General features: G+C 42.1%; 1 protein-coding gene and 1 pseudogene across 1 annotated transcript in view; one reads left to right on the top strand and one right to left on the bottom strand.

The window, feature by feature from the left end:
* The window catches only part of FMR1NB (FMR1 neighbor), a 49095-nt gene extending 27369 nt beyond the window's left edge, over positions 1–21726 (top strand). Inside the window, exons 3-6 of the mRNA XM_059678623.1 lie at positions 6390–6530; positions 7869–7965; positions 20816–20967; positions 21722–21726. Of these exons, the coding sequence (XP_059534606.1) occupies positions 6390–6530; positions 7869–7965; positions 20816–20967; positions 21722–21726 (395 nt within the window). The remainder of the gene's footprint in view (positions 1–6389; positions 6531–7868; positions 7966–20815; positions 20968–21721) is intronic.
* On the bottom strand, positions 3742–4254 carry LOC132224528 (ferritin, heavy subunit-like; annotated as a pseudogene).
* Positions 21727–22053: the final 327 nt, after the last annotated feature.

Below are 22053 nucleotides of genomic sequence, written 5' to 3'. Positions count from 1 at the left end.
CAGCTGACAGTCGTATGGGTATTCCCTTGTAGGTAACTGAGTTTCTTTCTCTTGCTGTTTTTAAGATTCTCTCTTTATCTTTTGCTCTTGGCATTTTAATTATGATGTGTCTTGGTGTGGTCCTCTTTGGATTCCTTTTGTTTGGGGTTCTCCGCGCTTCTTGGACCTGTAAGTCCATTTCTTTCACCAGGTGGGGGAAGTTTTCTGTCATTATTTCTTCAAATAGGTTTTCAATATCTTGCTCTCTCTCATCTTCTGGCACCCCTATAATTCTGATGTTGGTACGCTTGAAGCTGTCCCAGAGGCTCCTTACACTATCCTCGCATTTTTGGATTCTTTTTTCATTTTGCTTTTCCGGTTGGATGTTTTTTGCTTCCTCGCATTTCAAATCATTGACTTGATTCTTGCGCTCCTCTGGTCTGCTGTCGGGCGTCTGTATAATATTCGTTATTTCAGTCCGTGTGTGCTTAATTTCTAGTTGGTTCCCCAATATAAGATCGAGGGTCTTATTAGTTTTCGTGTAGATCTCATTAAGTTTATCGGCAGCTTCTAAACAGTTCTTGAGAGACCTTAAAAGTGTGGTTCTGAACTCTATTTCTTCCATTGACAATTTTGTCCTGTTTCTTTGTCTCCGCATTTTGTTATGCTTCCTTGGTGCACCCCCTAGTGATCTTTGTTCGCAGTCTTATAGATAAATCTTGATTGTTGTAGCTAATTCCAGGGAGGGTTTGACCTCCAGGCCAAGTGGCTATGAGAATCAGCTGTGTCAGCAGTGAGAGAACTTCTGTCCTCTAGGGAGGTGCTAATCTAGCCTTTGCCTGAGGCTATCCGGCAAAGGCCTGTGTGCAGGGCTTGGGCGGGGCGGGTCGCACAGGATCAACAGAGTGGGCCGGAGAGAGCAGTTATGGCGGCTCTCAGTCCTGTCCCAAGGGGCTCTGCCTCTCTGAGTCCCAGCACCCGCTGCAAAGCTCGGAGAGAAAGCTGCACTTGCTCTGACCGAAGCCAGACAGTCCCGCTTCTCCCGTTTGAGTCTGGGTCCCTAAAGACTCGCCCGGATCTGGAGCTCAGAGTCTGCGACTCCCTGCAGATTGAAAACGCCAACCGCACCCTCCGCCGCCAGCCCGCTCCGCGCACTCCGCACCTCAGAATTTGACTTCAGCACTGCGCCTCCTCTGAGTGTCCGTGTGCGTTTCTCTTTCCTCCTAGTTGTAGGACTTCCACTCAGCCAGCGTTCCTGTGGTTCTGGGTAATGTCCCTTCCGTTTTTTGGTTTCACTTTTGAAGTAGTTGTTCAAAGCAGCAAACTCCGGCGTTAACCTATGCCGCCATCTTGGTTCTCCTTTCCATTATTGTTCTATAATTTTTATTCTTTAAAATTGCAAGTGTCTCTTAGTAATTTGAGTCTGAAAGTTAAATTTAGTATCTGGAATAAAGTTCATCAGATACCATCTATAATTATCCTATATAATAAAGAGGTAATATGCAAATTGACCATCATGTTCTCTCACAAGATGGCCGCCCCATGTGGTCACAAGATGGCCATGCCCATGTGGTCACAAGAGAACCGCCCCCATGTGGTCACAAGATGGCTGTGCCCATGTGGTCACAAGATGGCCGCCCCCATGTGGTCACAGGTGGCCACCACAAGATGGCCGGCTGGGGAGGGCAGTTTTGGGCAATCAGGCCAGCAGGGGAGGGCAGTTGAGGGCGATTGGGCCAGCAGGGGAGGGCAGTTAGGGATGACCAGGCTGGCGGGGGAGGGCAGTTGTGGGTGATCAGGCCTGCAGTGGAGGGAAGTTGGGGGAGACAAGGCTGGCAGGGGAGGGCAGTTGAGGGCGATTAGGCCAGCAGGGGAGCAGTTAGGCATAGATCAGGCTGGCAGGGGAGTGGTTAGGGGGCAAGCAGGCTGGCAGGCAGATGTGGTTAGGTGTGATCAGGCAGGCAGGCAGGCAGGCAGATGAGCGGTTAGGACCCAGCAGTTCTGGATTGTGAGAGGGATGTCTGACTGCCAGTTTAGGCCCAACCCCCAAGGATTTCTGTGGGATCAGGCCTAAACCGGCAGTCGGACATCCTCTGAGGGGTCCCAGATTGGAGAGCGTTCAGGCTGGGCTGAGGAACACCCTCTCCCACTGCATGAATTTCATAATATGCTAATTAGTCTGGACAGCTGAATGACCTTCCAAACATCATTCCAGACATCCTTCTGGATGAAGCTGCTGTGGTGGGGGCTGAGGCAGAGGTGGTTAGGGGCGAGCAGGCGAGCAGTTAGGGGTGATCAGGCAGGTAGGCGAGTGGTTAGGGGCAATAAGGCAGGCAGGCAGAGGTGGTTAGGGGTTATGAGGCAGGCAGGCAATGTGGTTAGAGGCGATGAGGCAGGCAGGAAGACGAGTGTTTAGGAACCAGCAGTCCAGGATCGCGAGAGGAATGTCTGAATGCCAGTTTAGGCCCAATGCAAGGATCAGGCCTAAAGTAGCAGTCGGACATCCCCCAAGGGGTCCCGGATTGCGAGAGGGTGCAGGCTGGGCTGAGGGACCCCTGCCCCCATGCACGATTTTGTCCACCATTCCTCTAGTTTAAGTATAAAATAACAGAAAATCAGCATCAGAATGGACCTTAGGGATCATCTAGTCTGTTCTCGTCTATGATTTAAAATCTCTTCTATGATTTCTACTCCTTGAAAGTGATCTTTGAACAATGCCAATAGTGAGGAACTCAGCACATAGGAAGTCCGTCCCATCTCTGACCAGGCGCTGACTATTGCCACTCTTTTCTGGGTGTGTAATGCCCAGCCTGAACATGATATTTCACATGCAGTCCAACTTGGGGAGTAGTCACTCTGGCTCTGGCAGAATTGAAGAAATAATAGCTTAGAGTATACAACAACAAAGTAGGCAAACTCTTAAATGTCTAAAATGCTTGGGAAATCAAAATCAATATCCAGGCCAATTGGTAATGCATTAAATTTGTGACTTTGCACAAGTTATTGTGACCCTTGATGTTATTAATTAATTACTTAATTTTAATCCTCACCCGAGGATAGGATATGTTTCTATTGATTTTAGAGAGGAAGGGGGTAGGGGGAGAGAGAGAGAGAGAGAGAGAGAGAGAGAGAGAGAGAGTAAGAGAGAGAGGGAATGATATAAGAGAGAAACATGGATCAATTGCTTCCTGTACATGACCCAACCAGGGATCGAATCTGCAACCTAGGTATGTGCCCTGATTGGGAATAGAATCTGCAATCTTGTGGTGTATGGGATGATGCTCCAAACAACTGAGCCACCTGGCGAAGGCTATGTGTTTATTTTTTTAGATGCAGGTTGTAAAACTCATTTTGAGAGTTTTTTGTGAAGATTAGAAATGATGTTTGTAAAGCAAGGTAACTGGCCCAAATATGTGGCCTAGTGAATGGTAGCTATTATCCTATACTAGAGGCCCAGTGCACAAATTCGTGCATCAGTGGGGTCCCTTGGCCTGGCCTGCAGGACCGGGCCGAAACTGGCTCTCTGACATCCCACGAGGGGTTCCAGACTGCAAGAGGGTGCAGGCCGGGCTGAGCCCCCCTCCCCCCACCCAGTGTACAAATGTCATGCACTGGGCCTCTAGTTTTTTTATACTGCCCAAACAGATTTATTTGTATACATACCAATGAAGAAAAGTAGTCTTCTGTCAAATGGAGAAGATTAAAATTCTTAAGTAGCTGATTTTGGGACCTACTACAATGGGAAGACTTGCTTTATTGTCTTCAGATGTTAGGTCTATTTACAGGCTTTTTAAATGGGTCTTCCTTTCCCTGGGGCCTGCTTTTCCACTTCCCAATGATATACAAGCTGGTGTTCCAGGTAGTTTCTGTTCTTTTGTTCATCCAGGTACATTCCCATGAAGCATAAGACATCGTATTCATTGTTGGCAGAAGCTATGGTCTTCAGGTCTAGCAAGAGCTTGGTTAACTGGTTCTCTAACTCCAGAACAGACTCTAGAGCTTGTATGCCAGTTTTCCAGTTATCTATCTCAGGCCGCTTAATCACTGGAAGGCAGATTTTACTCTCACATCCTCTTAGATACCTTAGGAATTGCTTTCCATGTTCCCTCTTCACCTCAGCTTAATTTTCAAACAATGTGGCAAAACGAGGTTCTCCTGGGCCTTCAATGTAATAACAGGCCATAGATAAATAAGCATTACTGATGTGCAGCTCATAGATGCCACGTGATTAATAGCAAACCTACACTCTTTAGAGAAGAGGTACTGGGCTGCCATCTCAGCTTTAGTAAAACAACAACACAGGCATGTACAGTACTCTGAATGGTAGGTATTATTTTTACTTTAGCTTCAGAAATTGCCAGTCTTTAAAGAAGAACATAATAAAATAAACCATGAAGTAAAAGTATGCTTTTAACCACTATGTTGTTATTTGCTTATGTTGAGTATCTTTAAAGTCATCATAAAACATCAATCTGTAGTTGTTGATGACATTGGAGATTGAACGTAATCTAAGCTGGCCTTAAGCAATACTGTGGAGATTTTCTTTTTGAGTAACAATCTGTTATCTTCCTTTTTACTGTAGTCGTCATTTGCTTCTCTTCTAAAGCAGGTTGTTAAAAAAATTGGCATTTGAACTCATGAGTCTTACTAGTATAGATTCAAACCTGTATGACTTTATTGCAGTTGCATGAATCTTGGCATTCATGCCATAAATCATTGAATATCCAAAATTATAGTCATAACTTAAGTTCAAAAGGAAGAATCTTAAAATATATGGTAGTGCCAATATGACAAGTGTCCACAGAAAGTAGGTTAGTCCCAATAGCATCACCTTACTCTCTAGCAATAAACTGTGTGAATTTTACTTATGTTCTGCCGGGAGCCGGTCCATCCTTGCTGTTTCAAGGGACCTGGCATATATGGCATACGGTTCTTAATATGTTTGCTCACCTTCTTGGCGCTGTGTTTTAACCAAGGTCACCTCTCCGAGAAAGGTTGAATCCCCAGGTAGGGATTTTCCCCTGAAGTTAGGGAGGGAATAAAACCCCTCAACTAAGTGCCAGGCGGGTAATTAATCACTTTAACTATGAGCAATCATGCTTAAGATACATAATCTTTACTCCCTGGAATGGAGATAAGAAATGCCCTAACCTTTGTAATAGAGATTGATAGGATTGAATCAACTGGTATAAATACAGATGTAACAAGACAGAAAGAGACAGAACTTAGAACACAGAACTTGAGAGACAGAACTCAGGAGACAGAACTAAGAAGAGAGAACCTACAGACGGAACCTACACAGAACCTACAGACAGAAGAACTTCGCTGGAGAGAACATGGCAAAAGATCCTGGACTGAACCTGACTACAGTAATATGGCAAGAGAACCTGACTAGAACCTGGTGACCGAACCTGGCTGGAGATCTCAGACAGAATCTGGCTGGAGAACCTAGCGAGGGAACATGGCCACAGAACCTGGCTGGCGATCCTAAGCAGAACCTCACTGGAGATCCAGACCAGAACTTGGCTAGAGATCCTGCCTGGAGATCCTGGCTAGGCTGCTGATCAACTGAACACTGTCTCCGTGTCCTTCCTTCTTCGCCGACTCCGTCCAAACCTTTGGGGACCCCTGGACCTGCTGGGGTTGGACCCCGGCAATGTTCATTCTTACTGATGCATTCAATGAGTTTCTGTAGCTTAATAAAAAAGAATGAAAGAGGGGAGGCCAGGGTCTGGGTGGAGGAAGGCAAAGGGGGAAATGGGAGACAATTGTAATGTCAAAAATAAAAATAAACTATAATCTATCTATATATATATATGCCTAAGTGACCGTCAGACCACTCTACCATTCGCCTGGTAGCTATGATGTTCAATGACCACCAGGGGGCAAATACTCCGACCAGTAGCGGAGGGAGCCCAATTCCTTGCAGAACCAGCTGTGGGTTAGGTTACTGCTGGGGCACTGTTGGCCCAGAATCTGCTTCACCCGCACCCTAGACCCAGAGATCGGTTTCGACCGGATCCCCGCAGGCCAGGCAAAGGGATCCCACCAGTGCATGAATCCGTGCACCAGGCCTCTAGTTTAAAATAAAATAAATGTGTGAGAGGATATCTGTTGCATTTAAAAAGATGTTATTTTAAGGACATTTTTGGCCTATTCTTGTTCATTTATTCTTGTTCATTTTCTGCATTTCATTTAGAATAGAAAGTGTGATGTTAAATAATCTTGTGGTAATTTTTAGTTTAACTCTTATTTTTTCAGCATTCATTGCTATTTGTATGTCATTCAAACTTTTCATTAAATGTACCAGCTTAAATGTTTGTTTTTTTCTCTCTCACTAATTATTTTAATTCAGGAAAATAATTATTAATCACATTGAATTTTTTTTTCTTGGATTTTGTTTCTAAAAGCATGCATTGTAAAGGAGAATCAGGAAGTGGAGGCTTGCAATAATCTGCCAAATCTTAACAAGAGTGCATGTTTGGAATACAGATGCTGTTATTCATCATTTGGGACCAAGAACTTCAGCTGTTTTGCCCCATTAAGCAATAGTAAGTTCATCCTTTTACATTTATTGTATGTCTATTTTTAAAAATTGAATAAGCAGGTCACAATGCCATACATTTAAATTTGGCTTTCCCAATTTCACATTTAGTAAATGGGGCTTCGATCTCTAGGGAACTACTATCTGTATAATGTCCTGAGGTGGCCAGGCCACCTCATTCATGAGCAGTTTCTGTTTAGCCAATAGATGTGACTATGGAAGTTTGAAATGAGTTTCTTCTTTTGCTTTAGTCACTATCTTGTTCCAAAGATTTCAGACTCTATGAGAGATAACTTTCATTGCCTGGTAGAATGTACCAATGAGACATTCCTTAGCTTACTTTTTTCTCCCCATTTACTTATCCTGAATAGACTTCTTCCCATTTATCTTATCTTCTGCACCTTATTATGTGACAGTAGACTTAAGTATTTTTTATTAAGGCCTGTGTATTCATTTATCTTGGTTTTATTATTTTTGAATTAGGTTCTTCTATTAAGATTTTTTTCTTTTCAACGTTTTGAGAACTAGACAATCTCTTTTTGCTCCTTCATTTGGATAGTAGGGACATATTACCAGTAAGTCCCATGATGAATATATTTGATATGATTAAACACTAACAGATACCACAAAAAGGATGCATGCAAAGCAATGTCTTAGGTTAATATAGCCCCTATTCAATTTACAGCTCTTTGTTGAACATCTAGTATTAATAATGGGAGATGAAATCTGATCATGAATATAGAATTACAATTTTAACACTGTCACGCAGTGTTTATAATTTATTCATCATTTAGTCTTTATATTATGTGAGAAGAGACATTTGGTTTTTGTAGAGGGAAAATTTGAACCGTGACTTACAATTCCCCAATCATATTAGAATGTATTTCTAAACAAAATATACTTATTCATCTGCAAATTCTTGATATTTATTTAATTAAAGTTTATAATTTGGAAGTAAACATTTAAGAAGCCATTCCTTTATCAAGTTAACTATTCATAGATTAATTTACTCTTTGAGTGCTCTAAGATGTATAACATTTGGCTAAAGAAAAACATATTGAGGCCATAGGAAGAATTATGAATCATAATAATATGTTAAGAGAAACAGTAGGATCATTTTGTTAAGATTTCCATTGGGAGGCACGTATTTAAAGTGTCGACTTTAGTTGTGTTTCAAGAACATTTCATAAACTCCTGCACTTATAAAGGAGCAAGTATATTTACCTATCATATATGAATACCTCCTTATTTTACTTTACTGATACTTTTTATAAAGACTTTATGAAAGAGCTCATATTTGCTTCTCTTAATTCATAAAAATAACAAGATATAATTAAATCAACAGAGCCTTTGCAGATATTCCGGATGTTTGGATTTGGTGTGATTAGCATGATCATCCTGGGATGTCTGCCCATTTATTGCTTTTCTCTTCACTGTAGAAGGTAGGCAAACATAAACTTACATTTGTTGACTACTGAGTATACTTGGATATTACTGTTTAGACACATTTATTCATACATTCTAGAAACACGGGGATTACGTTTGGGTCCCTTTTGTTTAAAAAAAGGGAGCTCAGTAAAAATCTAAAAGTAAAATTGCCATAACATTTAAAAATACATGTTATTTTATTTTTCCATAAATTTAAAATATCTTCTTACATAGTCTGCACATTGTCTCATTAAACAAAATACCAACTGGAAGAAAACTTAAATCAGTGAGCTGACTGGGGGTTTTTGAGTGGAAATAGTTTTTAACTGCAAAACAGAAGGATTCCAGCAAGTGTTAGTCTAAAGAGATGGTCATCTATCATTGTGCCTTAAAGCCTTGGTCTGTCTTCAAGCTTATTTTTATCAGATTTCCTCTTAGCATCTCATACAAACTTCCAGTGCATTATTGGCATAATGCTTTTAGTTTATTTTTTAACTAGAGGCTCAGTGCATGGATTCATGCATGGGTGGGGTCCCTTGGCCTGGCCTGCAGGGATTGGGCTGAAACCAGCTCTCTGACATCCCTTGAGGGGTCCCAGATTGTGAGAGGGCAGTTCTCAGGTGGCACACCCCAGAATTGGGCTCCCTTCTCTCTGGTTCCAAGTGTGTCACCTGAGAACTGCAGCTGCTAAGTCACCGCAGCTTGGCAGCTCCTGCATTGAGCGTCTGCCCCCTGGTGGTCATTGCATATCATAGCTACTGGTCAGATGGTTGAACGGTCGAATGGTCACTTAGGCTTTTATATATATACTAGGGGCCCAGTGCATGAATTTGTGCACCTTGAAAGGAACTGTGGGCCATGAGGCTGCGGTGGGCACAGGGGCGGGTCTCCTCAAATCCTCTGCACCCCTGCCTGGCCCCTCCTGCCTGGCCCCTGGTCTCCTCTCTGCTGTCAGCCCTGTTCCCACCACCACCGCTCCCATGTATTGACAGGTCCAGCTCTACTCGCACCTGCTGATGGTGCAGAGTGATTGGGATCAGCACCAGCAGTGGGTGGGAGCGGTACTGGCACTGTCAGAGGGTGCAAGCTGTGGCTGCTGCCCCAATCGCCCCTCAGGAGCAGGGGCAAGTGGAGAAGCCCTCAGGGGCGATTGGGGCCTGCAGCCGCTCATACCCGCTAATGGCACCGAGTGATCAGGAGCGGTGCTGGCAGTGGGTGCGAGAGGCAGTTACTGGCCCAATTGCCACTCAGGAGCAGGGGTAGGTGGAGAAGATCTGAGGGGTGATTGGGGTCAGCAGCCACCACTTGTACCTGCTGATGGCACTGAGTGATTGGGGCCAGCAGCAGGTGTGAGTGGCGGCTCAGGTGCTGGCAGTGGGTGCGAGCGGGGCCAGTGCCAGTAGCAGGTGGGAGTGCTGGGCAGGACCACGGCATGCGGGAGCAAAGAATTTTCAGTAACCACCAGAGGCTAGCCCCGATGACCGCCACCAGTGCCCCGCCTTGGTCTGGCACCCCCTCTCACCTGCTCCACCACCCCTCCAAGGCCGACACCTGCCATATTCCACACTCTGCTGCCTGCTGCTGATATCCGCCATGTTCTGTGCCTGCCCCCCTGGTGGTCAGCACACTTCATAGCGACCAGTTTGGTTGTTCTGCATTCGGTCTATTTGCATATTAGCTCTTTATTATATAGGATAGATAACTCTCCAGCTACTGGGGACAGAGTGGATGTGGAGGGAGAAAGCAGGTTCAGGACTAGGGAGAGGTGAGTGAGGCACTTGGAGCACAAAATCTAAGAAGGCACTCACTGTGAAGTTTGTGCAAATGCAGAGTTGGCTCTAATATGACTCTGAGAGTAATACCTCCTTATATCTTCTGGTAAAGAAAAGGTGCTTGTTGAAGTTTAAACATATTTGATATTTTTATTCACTTTAATAAGAAAGTGGTATTTGGGTTACAAAAATTGATTAGATTTTACTGGAAGATTTAGACATACACATGTTACCTTATTTTCTGTAAAGTTCATTGTGTCTTTTATTTTCTTTCCTTTTCTCTTCTCTTCTTTTCTTTTTTTTCTTTCTTTTCTCTTCTTACCTTTTACTTAAGTCTGATGAAGGTGTCATTGTATTTATAGTTCATAGCAACCTCATATTAGTGGAAGCTTAATATATTTTATTGAATAAATGAATGGTTCAAAAAATAAAGAAATACAGTGCATGGAGTTGGCTAGCCTGGAAGGCAGTCCTATAGTAATTTAAACTTTCTCATTGCTCACATCACTTACTCAGAACACTGTGAAGATACTATTGGGTCACAGCCTTTCAGCTCTTCAATTTTCATACGACAGTATATTATTTTCTCAGTTTTTACTTAGTTGCCTATACTGAGTGGGTAATCTATTCCTTGGCTGCTCTCATTTTCTTTCTTGTTTCAGGGAATAGGAATGGACTTTCTGAGTCCTCCCTTCTTCTGCCCAAATCTTGATTTCATATAAAATATAACCCATATATAAAAATGAAGTTATATTTTCTAGAAACTGGTGGCTAGGATTATGCTGTACTATTTAGTCTCTTATATGATAGGACTGATATAATAATTTCAGTATGGCATCTTTATTGTGACTCTGCCAGAGAGTTTTATGGGTATGTTTAGATTTTTCTCTAAAATAAATTGCAAAGCATTATTCCTGATAAGAATATATTTTCTTCTTTTTACACAATAAGAACTGCTTAAGAGACTGGAACAATGTGAAGAGTATATACATATTGAACACCATACATTTCAGTTTATTATGATTAATTAATTAACTTATTTTACTGTTTTGTATAAGAGTGGTATGTATGTTCCTTCAGTCATTCTGAGCTGCTTGTTGAACCCCAGAGCAGGTGTCAGTTTCATCTTTCTGCTTAGCTGAATTCCCAGGAAGAGTGGATGGTTGAGGGTAGATGGGCCACTGTCAGCTTTTCCTAGCAAGCTGATTTTAGCAGCAAGGGAAATAATTGTGTTAGAACAAAGACCCTGTCCTTGATACCAAACAAGGAGCTAAAATAGAGTTCAAAGCCTGCCAACTCTCTCCCCTTAACTTCCTCTTCTTCATTTCAAAGAATAAAGAGATAGATAAAATATTTCAGAAGGTAAAACAAATGTTTGCATAAAAAGAAAATAGATGCACCAGGAAAAGAAATATGTAGTGGTTTAAAAAAGAAAAAGAAAGAAACCAATCACAGTTTGTCTAAATCAGAAGGGCTAAAAGCCAAATCCAGATCTGCAGTAACATGATCTGGGCCTCTTTGCTGGAAGAACTCTTGAGAAATTGGAAGATACTCTTAAACTCCTCCGGCTGTATCCTGTCCTATAAGTCAAATATGCATTCTTTCAGGAATAAGCTGTTGTAGCTCTCCTCTCTTGACCCTCAGTGGTAAGCCAAAGTAAATTATGTTTTGACATTCCCCTTAACTACTTCTCATTTCTAAGCAGAGGTGGCTTAATTTTGTCCCTGGAATAATCTATAACTAAATCTCTAGTTTACTTCCATTTGACTTGAGTTTAGGTGTGATATGAACCAGGTACACAGAGAACTCAAGCAAGCTTAAACTAGGTGTACATTATAAAAATGGGAGCAGGGAGCATTAAAAAAAATGCTTTCTAAGATTTGCTACTAATAACCTTATTAAACTCCCCTATAAGATATGTTTTGAAATTTGTTACATCTTCAAGGTTACTTAAGTTCTATTTTTGTTCTCATTAATAAGGATCAGAAGCCTCATTAGGTTTAAGTGTCACTGCTAGGCTTAAGATTTATGTATATATGAAGGAAGGAAAAGATCGGGTGGATAGGGACAAAAGAAAGCATGGCAGGGGTCCTTTAGCGGGGAGAGGGCTAGAGAGATAGAAACATCAATGAGAGAGAGAAACATCATTGATTGGCGGCCTCCTACATACCTCCCACAGGGGATCAAGCCCACAACCTGGACATGCTCCCTTAACAGGAATTGAACCGGCAACCTCTTGATTCCTGGGTTGATGCTCAACCACTGACCTACACTGGCCGGAGATGTTCTGTGCTTTTGTGGATGAATGACTCTTAAATCTGAATCCTGAAATTTTCAACTCCACCTTTTCCATATTTCTACCTGCCCTCATGAATTAGATATTCTGTTAGCACTTTATATGCAACATGTGCAAAACTGAAATTATCTTCCTTTTCTTCCAAATCATCTCCCCTTGACAGCTCTGAATTTCTGTCAGTGATTTCTTTAGTCTCCCAGACTAGAAGTCTTGGAGTCATCTGTGACTATTTACTTTATTTCATCCTTAATATGTAATCTGTTCTCTTAGTCTCCCTGTCATTTTTGTTGTTGTTGTTTTCTTTGGAATGAATCTGAAATTTGCCTCTTATCCCATTTTATTGTCACAGCTTAGTCCAGGCCTTGTCATGCTTTCAACTGCTATCCTTGGTAAGTGATTTCAGGAGAGGGGCAAAAGGGTACCAAGGTGTGTTCATCTTCTAGGGCTGCTATAACAAATTACCACAGACTGGATGGCTTAAACAATAGACATTTATTTTCTCACTGTTCTTCAGGCTAGAAGTCCATGATAAAGTTGCCAACTGATTTGGTTTCTGGTGAGGACTCTCTTCCTGGCTTGCAGGTGGCCACCTTCTTGCTGTATTTTCACATGGCCCTTCCTTGATCCATGCAAGAGTGGGGAAAGAGAGAAAGAACAAGCTCTCTGTTTTTTAGCAACAAAAAAAAATTCCTAAAATTTTAGTTTTTATAATGACACTAATTTTATCAATTGTGGCTCCACCCTTATGAACTTACTTAACCTTAATCAATTTTTTTGAGGCCCCATATGCAAACACAACCAAACTTGGAGTTAGGGTTTCAAATATGAATTTTAGGGATACAACCAATCAGTTCAAAACACAAGGCTAGTTAGCATATAAGATCAAAGTCAGGATAGGGGACTGAGGAAGACATCAGAATGAGATGTTTAATCCAAAGAGTTAATATAAGAGTGACAATAACTGGGATGGGGCTGAAAATGGTGTTTGTAAGATGGCTAGAAGGTGAGTCTCAGAGAAGTTTCCTGGAACTTCAATAGGAATGTATTACAGCTGTGACATTAGGAAGGAGGTAAAGCATACGGATGCTTGTCAACTCATTTGGGACATATACTTGAACTCCTAATCTAATTTCCTTCTATTCCAACATGTAAGACTCTGCCAGAATATCTTTCTAAAATAGTATTATTTCACCCTAGCTAGTTTATCTCAGTGGATAGAGCGTCGGCCTGTGGACTGAAGGGTCCAGGGTTCGATTCCGGCCAAAGTCACGTGCCCAGGTTGCTGGCTCAATCCCAGTGTGGGGCATGCAGGAGGCAGCCAATCAATGTTTGTCTCTCATTATTGATGTTTCTCTCTCTCCCTCTCTCTTCCTCTCTGAAACCAATAAAAATATATTAAAAATAAAATAGTATTATTTCATTTCTATATATCATTCAGGAACTTCTGGATTCCAGGCTTTGTACCAGATGCTATGAAGGATAAAATGCTTAATCAGATCATGTTCTGTGGTCTCAAGTGACACATAGTCTAATAAAGGATATATACAAGTTTATAAGGTAGAAAGTCTCACACCATATAAAAAGGTATAGATAAAAACAATTTGCATGTTTGGCTTTTTCCAGTTTATGTTAACTTTTCATACACATTGTCTTATGTGACCTTCAAAACAGAGGTGCAGGGCCCTGGCTTGTGTGGCTCAGTTGGCTGGAGTGTCATCCCATGCATTGGAAAGTAGGTTTGATTCCCGTTCAGGGAACATACCTAGGTTGTGGGTTTGGTCCTCGGTCAGGGCACATATGAGCAACCGAGCAATGTATCTTTGTCACATAAGTGTCTTTCTCTCCCTCTCTCCCTTTCCCTCTTCCTTCCTCTCTGGAATCAATAAAATAAAATTTAAAAAATTTTAAAAAAAACCCACAGAGGTGCAGGGAGATTTGTCCTCTTGCTCAAGATTACATAGCGAAAAAACAAGGTTTCCAATCTATCTTCTGAGCCTGTTACTTTTTCTACTATAGGAAATAGCAAGAATAAAAATGTAAATAAAATAACACAATGTCATCTTATTGCTTCAGATTTACTCAAAGGGCTTTAGCTTTCAAAGTTATCTATATTGGACTCATCCTTTAATTCCAATAATCTTAGAACATTCCATATACCATTTGCTCCAACCAGGGAACTATCTTTATGTTCCTTGGCATACACCAGCCTTTATTCTTCCCTCTGCTCTTTACTTTGCCCATGTTGCTCCCCAATCCTGGGATTGTTCTCTATCTGCTTTACTTACTTGAATTCTTTCTGACCTTCAAATTGCATCTGCTTCAATTCTCCCATGAGGTGTTCTACAACTGCTCCAGGTCCCAGTGTTTTCTCTTTTCTTGGAACCTTTTTTCTGCACTTGTATTCTTATCCTATCTATCTATCTATCTATCTATCTATCTATCTATCTATCTATCATCTATCTATCTATCTATCTATCTGGCTAATATGCAAAGTGTCCCCTTGGGAGTTCGACCAGGAGACCAGGAGTTCAATTGCTTGCTATGATGTGCACTGACCACCAGGGGGCAGCAAGGAACAAAGGAAGGCCCCAGCCAGCAGCTGGCAGCCGGGGAAGGGAGGCCCCAGCCAGCAGCCAGAAGGCCCCATCAGCACTGATTGCCGGCCAGGCCTAGGGACCTTACCTGTGCATGACACCCACTGACCATCAAGGGGCAGATGCTCCAACTGATAGTTTAGCTTGCTGCTGGTGCTGGTGGGCTGAACTGGAAAGTGAGGTGTGAGGTGAGAGCCCTCAGGAAGCTCCCAGGGTTTGGCCCAAGCCCCAGGTGGAGGTGGGCAGGGGCGGGAGCGAGGAGGGACCAGGTGGCACGGAAGGCTGCTACTAGGGATCCCAGAGCCATGGACTGCTCAGCCCTCCGCAGCCTGTGGCATTCTCAGTGCACAATTTGTAATCTTCAGAGCTGCTTCTTTTTATTTGTTAAGTTTCACTAACTACTCCAGCTCTCCTCCGAGGCCCTGCCTGGGCTCACCCCTGCACAAGTCCACACCACCGCATGGACTGCACAGCCCCGTCTGCACTGCCTCACTGGCACCACTTCACCTGCCCCGCACATCCCCACAAGTCCCACCCTGCACAGCCTTTGAGGAGCTCTGCACCCAGAGGAGAAAGAGGGAGGCTGCAGACAGGAGGTCGCAGGAGGAGAGAGCAGAGCAGGGCCCACCAAGTTAGATGGAGGGGAGGGAGGGAGAGACCCCACAGGACTGGGGACAGAGATGGCGGGGAAGAGGGGCTGTGCGGAAGTGTCACCCTTGGTTGAAATAGAAATCCTGACACTATTTTACAGACCTCAGCAGATGTGTGTGTGGCGGGGGGATGGAGACAAAAGAGGGTATGAGGGGACTGGATGGATGGAGAGCAGAGACGTTTGATTCATGACATATTTATTTTTATTTTTGTTAATATATTTTTATTGATTTCAGAGAGGAAGGCAGAGGGAGAAGGAGGTATAAACATCAATGATGAGAGAGAATCACTCTGCTGCCTCCCGCACCACCCCCCCTACTGGGAATTGAGCCCACAACCCAGGGATGTGCCCTTGACTGGAATCAAACCCAGGACCCTTCAGTCCACAGTGGCTCTATCTGCGGAGGCAAACCATCTAGGGCGACCCATGGCCTATTTAAAACCTCTGCAGTAGGCTGAGCAGGGGTCTTACCACAATGCTGTTACCTGATAATGAAGGTGTCTCTCCTTATGTTGGGGTAATCGGAACTGCAGGGAAGTAAAGGCACACCCATGGATCCTGCAAAGAGTTTCCATGCACATGATGCAATTTACTTCGTGTGGCAGCTGAAGAGGGTGAGCAGAACCTTGGAAGGACATGAGGTCTCCAAGACCAGGGGTTGGACGGAAAGTGTGTGCCAAGCATTCTGCACCCTGAATTACAATCTATATATATATAAGAAACATGGAGAAATCAACCTTCTAGACTAGTGTTTCTCAAATTCTGATATTTAGATGGCTTCTATGGAAGTAACCTTGGGGATATTTAATAATACAGATTCCCAGGCTTTAACCAAGAGATTCTGATTTAAGAAGTCTGTGGTTTGGTTCTGACATCTTTAAAGCACTCCACCTCAATCTAGTATGCAGGCCATTTGGAACTATTCTAGACTCCCCAGTTCAATAATTTATTCATAATTTCTTTCTGCAAATATTTATTAAGATTCTAATTTGGTCTAGGCACTTGCATGATGTTGTATTCTTCTCCATTGATAATCTCTTGGGCAGCCCCACTGTCCATGTTATGAGCCATCTAACCCCATATTTCAGAGTTCCCTAATGTACTCATTTCTGAGGAATCTCTCCTGTATTCTGCATTGGCCACCATTTTTCATGCCCACATCCAGAACCTTAACATTCATAAAAAATTAAACTGCTGAGTCTCTGAAATCTTAAACTTCAAAATCCTACTCTTTAACAAAGGTGCCTTGTCCTCTAGGTATTTCCTGTCTTTATCCTTGCTATACCTGTACTCATTGAGACCTCCAGGTTCTTTAATTCTCTGTATTCCCCTAGTCTTCTATATTTTTTAACATAATCTGATTTCTTTAACTAGCCTAGATCCTATTGCCTGATACTTTAATCCATTCTTTCCACCCCATTTATTTCATTGCAACTAAATCCACATACCACTTCTCTGGTCCTAGATCTAGGCTCCTAGGAATTCCTAGAGAAAGGAATTCTCACAAGTATATAGATCTGTATCACTAGAAATTCACAGTGGGCCAATTTAGTGTTTCTAGGCACACCAATCCGCCTGATGTTAACAAACAACATGCTGCCTCACCATCTGAGCTTTTTACACAGTGCATTTGCCCACTGATTGAAATGTTCTTATATACCTCCCCTTCTTCCTCTCCTTTATTTGGTTAACTCCACTCAGAATGTAGGCCTCAGCTTAGATGTCACCTGCCCTAGAAAGTATACACCAAACCTCCTGCCCAGACTGGGCCAGGCTTCTTCCTGTTTAACTCCTACCAGTCTTTGCTTACTTCTTTTGGATTATCTCAGTGTGATATATTTATCAGCCTATATATCTGTCTTCCCTTCTAAATGTTATGCTCCTTGAGGGCAGGTCCCATGCCTTATTCATCTTTATTTCTGTAGTATTTAGAATAGTGCTTATTTCATAAATGAGCAAATGTGTCAGTGAATGAATTGATATGGGATAAGTTGATCTGTACATTTAAAGTATGAGTATATTGGCCACAATATATGACATTTTAATGAAAAAAAAAAGAAATTCTTTTCTAGGACACTGAACAAATATTTTCACCCCTACTTTCCACCTGGGGCATTCTCATTACATATTGGCTAGAATATCTAACTTTGGATCTCAGTAATACATGTTAGAAGGCTGAATCTAAAACCAAGTCCTTGCACCTAGACCAGTGCAATGAGTTTTGAAACAATAAAGCTGTGTTACTGTTTTAGTTGTTAATTAAGATGAAATGCAAACCACTAAATTTAAAATGAAATTTATGGATAAAGAAAACATAGAGCCATTTAGACATGGCATTAAGAAAAAGTATAAGCCCCCAATTTTTATCTAAAATTCTGAAATTCAAATAGTTCTGCAAATCTAAAGCTTTTTTCCTAATCATTTGGCACCAAACCTTGATGTGACCTGACCTAATATACTTTCTAGTTGCCATTTCACGCTTAGAGTAAATATTCATATATTTTGTTGTAGAAATATTACTGTGTTTAATCATGATCCCAAGACTGCATGGGAATGTCATGTATATTCAGTATGTTATGTCATATTGCTTTTTTAAAATTTAAAATATTCTGTCAGGTCAGTACTAGACTATTAGGGAGAACACTTCATAAGTTATGTAAATGTCTAACCACTGTGTTGTAAACCTGAAACTAATTTAATATTGAAGGTCAGCTGTAATCCTATCTAATAAAAGAGAAACATGGTAATTGGCCTACGACCGATACCCTTTTCATTGGCTAATCAGCAAGTTATGCAAATTAACTGTCAGCCAAGATGGCGGCGGGCAGCCAGGCAGCTTGAAACTAACATGAGGCTTGGTTGCCTCAGTGACAGAGAATCGTTGGTTTCCAATGTTCCCCGCCTGCGGCTGCAGGCCTCTGAGCGGGCAGTTTAAGAAAGGGCAGTTTAAGAAACATTGTAACAAATACACCCAACTTCAGCCAGCAGATTCGCAACATTGTAAGCAAAGGCCAGAAACCTACTTTCAGCCGGAGGCCTAAGAGCTGGAGCCAAGCCTCAAGCTAAAGCTGGCCCAGAATTAAAAAAAAAAAAGGAAAAAAGGAGCGTTTGGGAGTTCAGTCACCCCCAGCCTGAAAACAGCCCTCAGCTCCTCACCCAGACTGGCCAGGCACCCCAGTGGGGACCCCCACCCTGATCCAGGACACCCTTCAGGGCAAACCAGCCGGCCCCACCCGTGCACCAGGCCTCTACCCTATATAGTAAAAGGGTAATATGCCTCCCAGAACCGGGATCAGCGGAGCCGTGAGGCCTCCCGGCACTGGAATCAGCATGACAGGGGGCAGCACCCAAACCCCCTGATCGTCCTGCGGCTCTGTGTGTGACAGGGGGCGGGGCCACAACCTCCCTATCCACCCTGCTCTGTGCCTGATAGGGGGGAGCTCCCCCCCCCACGGGCCCTGCTCTGTGTGTGACGGGGTAGAGCCATAACCTCCCCATCAGCCCTGCCCTGAGTGTGAGAGTGGCGGCGCCCCAACCCCCTGATCTGCCCTGCTCTGTGGGTGATAGAGGGCAGCACCCCAACCCCCTGATGGGCCCTGCTCTGTGCGTGACAGGGTACAGAGCCCCAACCCCCCTGATGGGCCCTGCTCTGTGTGTGACAGGGGGTTGCTCCACAACCTCCCCATCGACCCTGCCTTGAGTGTGACAGGTGGCAGCGCCCCAATTCCCCAATCAGCCCTGCTCTGAGCCCGACCAGGGGCTGCACCTAGGGATTGGGCCTGCCCTCTGCCACCTGGGAGCAAGCCTAAGCCAGCAGGTCGTTATCTCCCGAGGGGTCCCAGACTGCTAGAGGGCACAGGCCAGGCTGAGGGACCCCCCCTCCCCCCCCCGAGTGCACAAATTTTTGTGCACCGGGCCTCTAGTTGAAAAATAAAAAAATTCAAAATATTCTGCATTCTGAAACACATATATAGTTTCTTCAGTTATTATTTTTTGAGACTGTAGTTAACAACACTACAATATAAAAAGGCCACAGACAAATCATATAAATATAAATTTGGCCTTCACCCAGTACTTCATTTATGCCTGGAGACTATTTTTATGATTAATTGAGAAAAAGATATGTATTTGCTCCATATCTGTCTTACCTAGTGGAGCTCAGTGACACCCAGTAATGAAGTTTTAGTGGAGAAAAGTGAGTATTACCTTCAAAGTCATCATTTCAAAGGCAAGCTTATCTATCTCTGGGCCCTGTATGCTCAGAACCTGATTGCTCCTATTTCATGCATTGAGCTGAGGATAGGAATGCATTTGTTATTAACTCTTAATAATATTACTTGCAAATCTTTCTTCCTTTATTTCTCTTATGGGTTTCCATCGTTATCTCTGCTTTGAGCATTCCCTTTTCCCCCCTTCACTTGTGGTTAGAGAGTGAAAACTCTATAAACATGTAAATCAACATAGTTTCTGAACCCTCTTTGATTTCCAGGCTCTGTAGATTATTTAAAGTTACAAGGTACGGCTTTAGCCTGAAATTATTTCCAAGCTCCAAGGGGAAAAAGAGACAGGTTAGCATAATAGGTGAGAGATTGTGCTTTAGATCTAGGCAGGTCTGGATTTGAATCCTGGCTACACCACTGGGTAATCTGGTAACCTCAGGCAAGTTACTTTCCTTCTTGGTGCCTCAGTTTCCTCATCTGAAAATGTAAATTATGAAAGAAATACTTGCCTTATTAAGTCTTAATGAAGATTAAATAAGATTGTGCACATATAGTACTTATACACAAGCCTTGGCACACATTTCTCATTACTAGTCATTATTCACTAATGCTGCAGTGTGGTTTAATGGAAGAGTCTGTACTTTAGAGTCAGGCAGACCTAGCATCTCCATTTACCACTCCTAACCTCTTTAAGCCCCAGTTTAATCACTTGCAAAATAGGAAATACAATATTCACCTTCTAGGGTTGTTGTGAGGATTAAATGAGATAAATTATATAAAGCATCTGGCCAAGTTCTTGGCCTATCATAGAATCTCAAGGGCCCCCTTCCACCTACTGTCCACACAAATGCAAAGAAGTATAGGACTGAATACCAGAGATAGCAATAGTTAGTGAAAGTGAAAAATTATAAAATTATAGATGATAATATAATGTGAACTATTACTATTTAGTATTGAAGTTCATAGAAGGAAGGAATCCTTGTAGGTTAGGAGTGAAAAGGGAAGACCTATTAGAGAAATAATATATAAGCTGAGCCTTGAAATGTGGGTGATGTTGTCAGCAGAAGGAAATAGGACAGCATTACAGTTGAAGAGGATAAAATGATCAAAAAGACACCTCATAGATTAATAATAATGGTAATAATGAAAAATATGAGTGGGCCAAGTGCAATATTTTCTGTTAGATATTTAAATTCAGTGAGTTAAACAGTCAGGTTGGAATGTGTAGAGAGTTATGTGGGCAAATGGCCTTTTCCTTATAACATGCCAGTAGTTATTGTTCTATCACTGTTGAGAAACAAGGTTTCACTTTGAACTTTTAATATTACAGCAAATGGATCTATCCTTTACGAAGGAAGGCCAAAAGGATTTTCAAGAAGTTGAAGAAACAAAGAAACAAACTAAAGAGGGATGCTGAAATGTTAAGGGCAGCAATCGAAAATGAGGAAGGATTAAATGAGGACAAGGAACAAGAGGATGAAGGTAATGACAATAGAATATAAAGTTGAAGCACTTCATATTTTATTCTTGTTACCATCATCTTGGTTCATTTAATGTTTACTTTTTACCACAGATGTTAGGACCATAGGAGTATCAACTTCTGAAGTGATAATATCGCTAGGGCTATTTAGATGGTAGGAAGGTGGACAAGAAATGTACAAAGTTATTTGTGTGCCACATTATTGGTATATGTTGCTCAACCCTTCATGGGAACAAAGAAATGGAATCTGGCCTCTCTGACTCTGAGACTCCATGATAGACACATATACACTCTTGCAAAATAATAATGGCCATACTCTCCCATAGATCACACCACATATCTAGAGGACAGAGCATATAGTCTCAGGAGTCTGAAAGATCTGGGATTGAATCGGCTGTCTGCTCTCCAATCTTATCCAATGCAGTATTAGAATAAGCTGCATATATGTATATAGACATATGCACACATATATTACATTATAGCTAGATTAACAATACAAACTCTGTGGCTATTTACTGGGGCATAGAAGTTAACTTTTTTATTACAAAATCTTCATTGTGAGATAGCAGATTTTGTCTGTATGTCTCACAGTAATATAAGATGATATACTGGTAAACTGAAAATGCATGCTAATCATAAATTTCAATATATAGAGACTGAGAAATTTGTTGCAGTCATTTCCTTTTATAACAAAGTGTGATGTGTATATGGTAGTCCTTTCAAGTTGTTTAACTCTGGTTTACTTTTCTCCTGTAGCATGAGAAGAATGCAAACCATTCAGAGAAGACTTAACCTGATGGAGCATTTTAGAAGGATAAAAATTAGTCCTCAATTTTGTTATGTTTACTTCTTAAAATAAAGTTGATAGTTCTGTTTCTGTGCATCAAACCAGAGTCTGAGTTCTTTTCATTAAAAATAATTTCAACAGAATTTTAAAAAAACATACGAAAAGCACTCCTGGCATTTGAGGTCCTAGATAGTAATGGCAGAGATTTCATATTGTTATTCACCTTCTAGTAAAGTGGGTTAAAAAAAACCCCACCAGTGATCATATTTAACCGTATATGATACTCTGTTTATTTTAAGGA

Source organism: Myotis daubentonii, chromosome X (assembly GCF_963259705.1).
Source record: "Myotis daubentonii chromosome X, mMyoDau2.1, whole genome shotgun sequence".
Lineage (NCBI taxonomy): Eukaryota > Metazoa > Chordata > Mammalia > Chiroptera > Vespertilionidae > Myotis > Myotis daubentonii.
This window is presented reverse-complemented; position numbering and strand designations above follow the sequence as displayed.